General features: G+C 38.5%; 1 protein-coding gene across 1 annotated transcript; it reads right to left on the bottom strand.

Moving 5' to 3' along the window:
* Nucleotides 1-2,463: 2,463 nt before the first annotated feature.
* On the bottom strand, nucleotides 2,464-3,402 carry LOC123602730 (olfactory receptor 5AN1-like). The gene has a single exon (XM_045487197.1). It carries the CDS (start codon nucleotides 3,400-3,402, stop codon nucleotides 2,464-2,466), a length of 939 nt encoding a protein of 312 aa, XP_045343153.1.
* Nucleotides 3,403-10,056: the final 6,654 nt, after the last annotated feature.

A 10,056-nucleotide genomic window follows, 5' to 3' on the forward strand; every position in this document is an offset into this window, starting at 1 on the left:
CTCATACAACTCAAAAACAAAACAATCTGATTAAAAAATGTGTAGAGGAACCAAATAGATATTTTTCCTAGAAGACACCCAATTGGCCAACAGGTACATTAAAAAAATATCCAACATCACTAATCATCAAGGAAATGCATATCCAAACCACAATGAAATATCAACTCACACCTGTTAAAATGACTATCATCATAACAAGAGATCATAAGTGGTGGTGAGGATTTGGAGAAAAGGGAACACCTGTACACTACTGGTGGAAAGGTAACTTGGTTTAGCCACTATTAAAAACAGGATGGATGTTCCTCAAAAGATTAAAGAACTACCATAGGATCCAGCAACCCCACTTCTGGGTATACACTCAACAGAAATAAAAACAGGATACCAAAAAGATAATCTCCACTCCCGTGTTTATTGCAGCATTATTCATAATAGGCAATATATGGAATGATAAAGAATTATAAAGAAGACATGGTGTTGACACACAGCACAGTGGAATATTACTCAACTACAACAGTGAAGGAAATTTTGCCATTTGAGACAACATGAATGGACCCTGATGGCATTATGCCAAGTGACATAAATCAGACAAGGACAAAAACTATATGATAGCACTAATATGCAGGATCAAAAAGCCAAACCCATTGAAACAGAGAGTCCAATGGTGGTTACCAGGACCTGGAGAGCAAGGAAATAGGAGAGATGTTTTTTGAAAGGATACAACCTTGCAACTAAAAGATAAATAAATATGGAAATCTAATGCACAGCATAATGATTATGAGGTGCGCCTCCTACTGAAGCCCTCAGGGTTCCTTAGGAAGCCTTCTCATACATCATTACACACTTTTAAAGAACAATGTTTCAAAGAACATACCTAAGCTTGCACAGTGGGGAAGGGGAGCACACATCTTTTATTCACACTGCACTACTTCCTTGGTATGGGGTAAGACCTCACATTCTCTCCCAGAGATTCAATGATTCCCCTTCTCTCAATCCCATCCATTTGCAAACTCGTGAAAAATTTGGCAAAGGCTTCAAATGCCTCTTCATTTATAATCTTTAATTAAAGAGAAGAATTATGTGACTCATCAGAATTAAGACCCTCCCCCCAAACAGCAATGAGAACCCAATGAATCTCCAAGGTTAATATGTCATTGTAATGACATATGTTTTATACCAGTTGGTTCAAGTCTGAGCAATCTGGCAAATCAGCAGCCAGTATTGTTACACATCTTGTTCCCTTTTCAAACAGATCACAAGAACCAAAAGCTTTATGTTCTACTTTACACAAAGAAAACTGGCCAAAGTTAAAAACCCTGCCTCTCCCACTATTATTTCTTCTCTGGCTCTTGAGGCTTCCTAGAAAGTATCAGCATTAGAGTAACTCTAACCATCTACTCCACACATTATATCACCCCATACAACACCAAAAATCTCTAGACATAAAATGTTTAACATAGAAAATAAAAAGAATATATATCAGCTTTCCATATTTGTTCTTAGTCTGCAATATTTATAATTCAGTAACTCTGTTCCTACAATGGATTTTCACACAAGTCTCCTCACACCAAACATAAACAGATGCTTGAAATATCAGAAATGATTTGAGAGTGTGAAACACTGGCTATGTCAGACAACGGCAAATTTTCCACATTTAATGGGAGAAAGAGGCTTGAGTCCCACAATATAAAAAACTGATATTGGCTATGACATGGATTTGGAACATCATCTCCCATCAGAAATCCCCACTGAAACTAGAAGCAAGAAACTAAACCATCAGACTCCTGAGAAATGGTAAGGAAGGGACCACATCCTTCATTCCAATCCTCTTTATGATTCAAATCACCTTTTCCTTCAGAAGATTATAGCTGGTAGAGACTGGGATGCGACCAAATTTATGGGATGATTAGCTCTGAAAGAGGCCTTAGACAAACAGTAGCTATATCAGACTCTTCCCAGGAGACACAACCAGGCTAATCATATAGCTTTATTTCTGTTCAAAGGCACATCCTCTCTCTCCGTTTATTCCCACTATGGCAGAAACACACAACAAACATCAATCACCATCATGTCTGGATTACGCCACATCAAAATATTTGGGACACAAGTTCTCCACATTCTTGGGGGCCTCTGTCAGATATCAGTCCTTTACGACCAGAGGTCTGAGACTGAACAGGGCTCAATCTCCAAAGCAAAAGGAACTAACGAGTTTCTAAACCTTAACATTTTACAAATACTTGCAGATTATTTATAAATGATGATGACATTCCCCATGTACAGTGAAAGTATGAACCTCCTCAGGACTTAAAGACATTGTGTTTGTGTGGAATCAAGTCACCGTCAGTCCATTTGGCATATTAATCTGTGTCAAACTAAGCTTTCTTTATACAAAGGCGATATTATAGTCCATTTATTTGCATATTCTTAGGAGTTAAGCTTTCTGATAGGACAAATCTGGACAGAACCTCAGCAGTAACATCTCTTCTTCTGTAAATTCCTCAAGGCATCTTTGATTTCCTTGTTCCTCAGACTGTAAATCAAGGGATTCAACATGGGGATAACCACAGTGTAGAATACTGATGCAAATCTGTCAAACCTGGAGGAGCCGCCAGAGCTGGAACTCAAATAGACAAAGACACTCGAGATATAAAAGAGGGAAACTGCTGTTAGATGAGAAGTACAGGTGTTGAAAGCCTTGGACCTGCCTTTAGCTGAAGTGATCTTCATGATGGAGATGACAATATAACAGTAGGATACCATGATAATGAGAGCATTAACTATCCCAAAGATCACTGTTACTATAGCAAGCAATAGCTGTACAAAGAAAGTGTCAGTGCAGGACAGGACTAACAACTGGGGCATGTCACACAAGAAGTGGTTGATGACATTAGGCCCACAGAAGTGAAGCTGAAGTATGGCACATAATTGGGATACAGAACCAGAGAGTCCAGCCAGATAGGACCCCAGCACCATCCGAATACAGAGGGTGGGTGACATGACTGATGAATAGAGAAGAGGATTACAAATGGCGGCATATCGGTCATAAGCCATGGCTGTCATGAGACTAGACTCACTCAGTCCCATGATTGAAAAAACAAAGTATTGAACGGCGCAACCCACAAAGGTGATAGTTTGCTGCTCTTGGAAAAAGCTGGAGAGCATCTTGGGGGCTATGGAGGTCACATAGCAGATATCCATGAAGGACAGATTACTGAGGAAGAAGTACATGGGTGTGTGGAGGTGAGAGTCCATCCTTATTAAGATGATGAGGCCCAAGTTCCAAGTCAGAGTCATAATGTAGATGAGCAGGAATGCAACAAAGAGCACTGCTAGGATTCTGGGGAAATCAGAGAATCCCAAAAGGATGAAATAAGTGACCTCTGTAATATTTCCTCCCCCAGTCATTGGCTTGGTGCTTCTAGAATCAGAAAAGAGAGAAGAGAATGCACTGCTGAAATCTCATTCAAATTAAAGAGATATTTTCAAATTTGACTGAAAACTTAACAGAAATTCTGTGGTTACTACAGAGATCCGTCATTGAAAGTTTTTTTAAGCCTTTGAAAATTCATTATATAAGTGCAGCTTTATAAGAGCATAAGGGTCATCACTGCAGATTAAAACTGAAATAGCCCTTCAGTCCCAGATAGCCATCTAAATAAATTTTTTAAATTTCTTCTTTTACCCTTAAGAAAAGTTATTTTTGATGTTTATAACAATTTTACAAACTTTTATGTAAATTTTTTGATATATCATCTTCTAACTGGCCCAGAAAACTATATTGTAACTTGACTTTGATAATATTTTCTCAAGGCATAGCTTAAATGCCCAATAAAGTTATGGAAGAAGTCTCTTGGGAAGTCTTCATACTAAGTACACCAAAGTGAAGCTAGCATAGCTCATTACTGACCCCAACAATTTTTCCAATCTTAGGGTATTTTACTACTTGAAAACAGCGTGGTACTGTGGTTAAAGGTTCAGACTTTGGAGTTTTGTCTGATACCTTCTCATTTTATGAACTCGCCCCCATAGCTTACACACTAAGACTGATTTGCTCCCAATAAAATGAGAACATCAAGAGCCCCTGGACTATAAGATTACTAGGAGAGTTACAGGAAAATTCATGGGGAGGCCCAGCATACAATGCTGTACAAAGTAACTGTTGAACAGGTGTTGGCTATTATTATCATGGATGGCTTACAGATAGCCATGAGTGACAGCTGTACCCATGGATAGGACTGTCAATGGCTCTAGAGCTGTATGGGTTAATTTGAGATATTTCCTGAGACATCACTGGTCTTGTAGACTGTCAGGAATCAATGCCTCTAGGCAGATTCAGATTCAGATCTCATGTAGAAGCAAATCAATCACCTGCAGCCATGAAGACATGAACCACATAAACAATTTTCTATTTAGTTTGAGTTAATTACACTGGGTCAATTGACAACCACCATCAAGCTATGTAGGGCCTTGATGCAGAGAAAAAGTAGTTTCAATTACCAAGTACTGCACAGCTCATAGCTATAGCTCATAATGTTTTATTGATATAGTCACCATGTTAGAGCTTACTAACAGATTCATAATAGATTGCAGCTATGGCCTGTGCTCCATAAACAAATTGTCCTTCCTTGAGATGAAAGAGTAAATCAATGAGACAAGCTAAGAAATTTTTGAAAAAAAAAAGATTAATAATTAAAAAGACATGAACTTTCATATATTAAAAAGTATTATACACACTGATAACTCACTATTCTTACAAAACATACATGTGTCAGAAGAATATATAGAAATCTCAGAAAAATTTAAATACTGGTAAGAATTTAATATATGATAATAGTATTTTAAATTGATAAAGGATAAACTTTTGACATAAATTTATATAATCTAAGTAGGCAGAAAAATTTCTGAAATATAGCATCAAAACAGAAACTAGAAGAGAAAAATATGATACAATTTAAAACTTGTTTATGTCAGAAAAATTCACTTATGTAAAATACTTTTGAAATACAATTGATGAAGGAAAAATAGTCACAAACATAAAAAAGACAAATGTAGTAATCCCTTTAATATAAAAGGTGTAAATCAAGGGATGGGCATTCACATTTACTCCTGATAAGAGTACAAAATGATTTTATCTCTCTGGAGGAAAAACGTTTTTGCTTTATATAATATCTCTGTCTCTCTCTCTCTGTCTCCCTCTCTCTATCTCTGTCTCTGTCTCTCTCTCTCTCTCTCTCTCTCTCTCTCACACACACACACACACACACACACACACACAAACATGTGAGCCAATTACAAATACCAAAAGTAATGACTGGTATGATTTTGATTCCTCTTTTAAACATCCTTGTATTTGATAAATTTTCAACAACTCCTATAAGAAACAACTTATTAAGATACATACATCCTTCTCTCCCTGTTTACAGAGTCTTAATGGAATTTAAACACTCTCCTTTCTCCTTTCTCCCTTCTTTTTTTGTTCAGACCCTTGAGGCTGTTTCCACTTTTCCTTTTTCCTTTTTTCTCTCCAGCTGCTTTGCGGGGAGGGGGGGGTGCTTTTCCCGTACTCACCCCCCCTCACCCCATCATCTCTCCGCAAGCAAAAACCACTCCCTGCCCTCTGCGGCTTCTCTCTTCCCCAGTTCACCTCTTCGCACTGCACATACCTGCTGAGTTCTGTGGTTCAGGTTGTGCAGATTGTTGTGCTAATCCTCAAATCAGTTTTCTAGGTGTGCAAGATAGTTTCGTGTTGCTCTGGCCACAATTTAGGGGCGAGAGACGCAAAAAAACTTTCCATGCTATTCTACCATCTTGGCCCCTCCTCCTCAGTTGTCTCATCTATAAAGGGGGCTAATGATACTTACTACCTCATAGGATTGCTGCAAGGACTGAATGACATAAAGGGCTTCAAACAGTAGAGGCTCAATAAATGTTAGCAATTATCATCCCCATTATCATTCCTCTCTGTGAAAGAAAAATAAGGCAGAATGAATACTGAAAGGTCAAGGAGCTCTTCACATAATTATTTTCTAAATTAGATGGCCTCTGTGCCTAGACTCAAGAATATTGTTAATCAATGACTATAGTTATTTCTATCTCATATTGTTCTGTTATCTGCCAGTCAGCTGTAAACTCCTGATGCCACTTTTTGTGTTCTACCACCACCAACTACTCTTGAGCTGACAACACTATGCACAGTGCATAGTCCAATGGAGATGTTCCACTATTTAGTGATAAGCATCTTGTATACTAATGTTTGCATAACTGAATAAATATATGTTGAACAAATGGTTCTTTCCCCGACTTTTGGATGTAAATCTAAAATTGTCTTATTACATTTCAAATATGTTTTTAGGAACTTGGAAATCTTTCTGTTTACTCTTAAAATAAAGTGTTGCCAATATACGTTCTCCATTATTTTATCCAAGACGAGTCAGAGTCAATGAATATATTCTGCAAGTATGAACTCCTGTTCAAAACATACCCCAATACACCAACATAATCGATCAATTCTGTGGAAATTAAGTCAAGCTTCTAATTAATCACTTGCAATAATTTTATTTTCTTATTACATTCTGGTAACAAGAGGCAGGCAGAGCTAAAAGTATTTTATTTAACTCATCATTCTCCCAATAAAGGTGAAGAACTGTGGATTGTTTACTAATTCATATTAAAATTGATCCTGAAAACTTATCTTGCTAAAATTTGGTAACATAGAGGAAGAGGGAAAAATTCTGAATATATTCACTCTCTTTAATTAGTTTTTTGCATGTGTTCAGAATATCCCAGACACTTTGAAGAAAAGGTGACTGACATAAATATTGGTTGGAGATAGGGTTATAGCTAATCAACACATTTTCCAATATGATCTACAAAGGACATGGCCACTCTGTAAGGCTGTTCAGGGTACAAAGTCAGGTAAAAACCAAGATGTTGCTGAATGAAGAAGAAAAATATAAGTTAAAAAAAAAAAGGTCGGGGTGCCTGGGTGGCTCAGTCACCTAATTAAGCGCCCGACTTCAGCTCAGGTCATGATCTCACAGTTTTGGGGTTCAGGTGCCTCACTGGGCTCTCTGCTGACAGCTCAGACCCTGGAGCCTGCTTCAGATTCTGTCTCCCTCTCTCTCTGCCCCTCCCCCACTCATGCTCTGTCTTTCTCTCAAAAAGAAATAAACATTGAGAAAAATTTTAATTAAAAAAAATTAAAAGAGACAGTAAGACCAACAATAACCATGGTACATGGGCGGCTCAGTTGGTTAAGCATCCAACTCTTGATATCGGTTCAGGTAATGATCTCATGGTTTGTGAGACAGAGCCCCACATTGGGATCCATGATGAATGTGGAGCCTGCTTGGGATTCTCTCTCCCCCTCTCTTTCTGTCCCTCCCAAGCTCACACACATGCTCTCTCTCAAACAAACAAACAAAAACAACTACTTATGCTTGGGAGTGAAGCATCTCTGATATCTGTGTTACCCTAACACTAGTGCCTCCAGACCCCCAGGGTCTCCAAAGATGACCATGGAGAGGTATATGAAGTATTTCAAAAGGCCAATGGAATTCTACTTGAATACTCTGTCATACCATTATTTGCCTGAGAGTCAATAAACTGTTAATTTTAGCTCAGTGTGAAATTATTGACTTCTAAAATTTGCTAGGCTTCATAAACATTGTCTTATTAGGCTCTAAGTAATCCCATTATCCCCCACTTTACAGGTGAAAAAAAAGAAGGTAACAGAGCTTAAGACCATATCCTTCAGAAATTGCAGAACTGGAACTCAACATTCATCCCTCACCCCAGAATAATCCCTGATATTTTAGAGTAGAGATTAATCTTCTCAAGGAAGGTCAGAGACATTCTATAGGTGAAAGAGAACCCAAGGAAGAGCCCACCGTGGAGAGTGTGGGAGTGAGGGAGGGAGAGGGAAGAGGTGAAGAATGGGAGAGACTGAGGACCATAAACCTTGCTCCACGCAGGTCCTACTGGAAGAATCACATGGCTATTAAGACAGAAAAAAATCCACCGTTCTCACTAAATCTTGCCCTCTCACCTTGACCCAGATTTCCCAAGAAGACAGAGCTCTTGCCAAAGGTTAAAACTGCTTATTTCTTTTCCAAAGGAATTTTCCAGCTGGGCCCTATCACTCTCCAAGATGGGAGCCTTAGGCCATGAAATTGGCTGTCCACTCAGAGCAAGAGAGATGCCCACAACTGGAGATCCTATAAAATGTGTTATTAAGAGCAAAGATAACAGGAGAAGGCAATTAGAGGGAGAAAACCCCCAGATACCTGCTCTCTGGAGTCATGATTGTCATGGAGTTTTTGTCCCTGCTAATTTCATGCTCCACTTTGCCATGTCCCTTCTGGATCCATTCCCCGCATCCCCATAGTCCAATCATGTTCTCATGATTGTAGCTTTTCTTTTAACGAACTTGGAGTCATTTGAGTTGGAAAGAACCTAAGGACCATCTACTACAATACCTCAATTACCAGGTGAGGAACCTGAGGCCAAGGAGCTAAAAGATTTGCTCAAGATGACCAAGCTAACTGGTAAAATATCTTAATTAAAATAAATTAGATACGTGAACATTTCCCTCTGTACAAAGCGCTTTCATTTTAGATATTTACAAACATACATTTTCTCAAATGACCAGACTCTCACAGCAGTCCTGTGAGGCAGACATGCCATTATTCCCTACGCATAATGAGGAAACTGAGACAATAAGGAAAACAACAAAACTAATTCATGACAGAGTCATGACTTATCATGGTTACAACCTGGGACATGGGTATCAACCAATCTGATGACGTGCTGACTGTGTGATCTTGAACAAATTAACCTCTTCAAGCCTCAAGATTATCATAAAATGGGGCTGATAGTAGTAGCTACTTCATAGAGTACGTCTACATAGAGAGAATCAAGTTAGATAATGCATGTAAAGTGCTTACCAGGGGGTATAGTACAAGTATAACTTCTATTAACAGTAGGTGTGATTTGTGTGTTCTGATTTAGAGTTCTTTCCAACGTGTTATGCTGCATTACTAATCCTTCACTAAAAATATCTACTTAAGATCATTCCCACAAACATTTTGCTTGTTTGTTTCTAGGTTTAAAAAAAAAACTTTTTTTTCAATGTTTATTTGAGACACAAAGAGAGAGAGAGAGAGAGAGAGAGAGAGAGAGAGAGAGAGACACAGAATGTGAGCAGGGGAGGGGCAGAGAGTGAAAGGGAGACATAGAATCCAAAGCAGGCTCCAGGCTCTAAGCTGTCAGCACAGAACCCGACACTCACAAACTGTGAGACCATGACCTGAGCCGAAGTTGGACGCTTAACCAACTGAACCATCCAGCTACCCCTGTTTCTGGGTTTTTAGAAATGAAACTCATCTACCCTGCCAGTTACTAGGGATGCAGAGATGTTCTAGACAAGATCCCATCCTTAATTTGATCTACTTCAGCTATTCTTACCTGCAGGGAGAAACAGGTGGGTGGGCAATGAGTTAATTATTTAACTCTCACTGCTAGTTTAGTAGTTATATATTCCCCCTGATAAGAACTGTAATATCTTAATCCTTTTAAAGATAGAACACCAAAAAGTACAGAATGTGGGTATCATGGCCAAGCAATGGAGGTCATGTTTCTGGTAAGAACAAAAATGTTCCACAAATCACACTTTGTGAGATTCTAATAAATTGTTGCTACACTGGGACGAATGTGGCAGACCTCTATGTGCCCAAGTGTTCTATCTGTAATATCTGCAATATAATTTCTCACCTGCCATTTTCATATGGTTAACAGAAAAACAAGTCAAACCTATGTGATGTAACTATGCAAAATGTAAAGTACTGTATAAATACTAATGTAATATATGTATGAAATTAGTCCATAAATTGTGTGGAAAAAATGTCTTTTAAAAGTTCTCTTTAAATTCTCTTGGTTGGACTGTGAGTCTCCATGGTACCCCAGTCTGGTGAATTTTCTGCCCCTTGGTCAACTTATTGTCCTGGAATCCCTGAGGAGCTCAGATGTCTTGGACTTAGGCACACCACAACAGCCATTATT

The sequence above is a fragment of the Leopardus geoffroyi genome, chromosome D1 (assembly GCF_018350155.1).
Source record: "Leopardus geoffroyi isolate Oge1 chromosome D1, O.geoffroyi_Oge1_pat1.0, whole genome shotgun sequence".
In the NCBI taxonomy this organism is placed as follows: Eukaryota; Metazoa; Chordata; class Mammalia; order Carnivora; family Felidae; genus Leopardus; species Leopardus geoffroyi.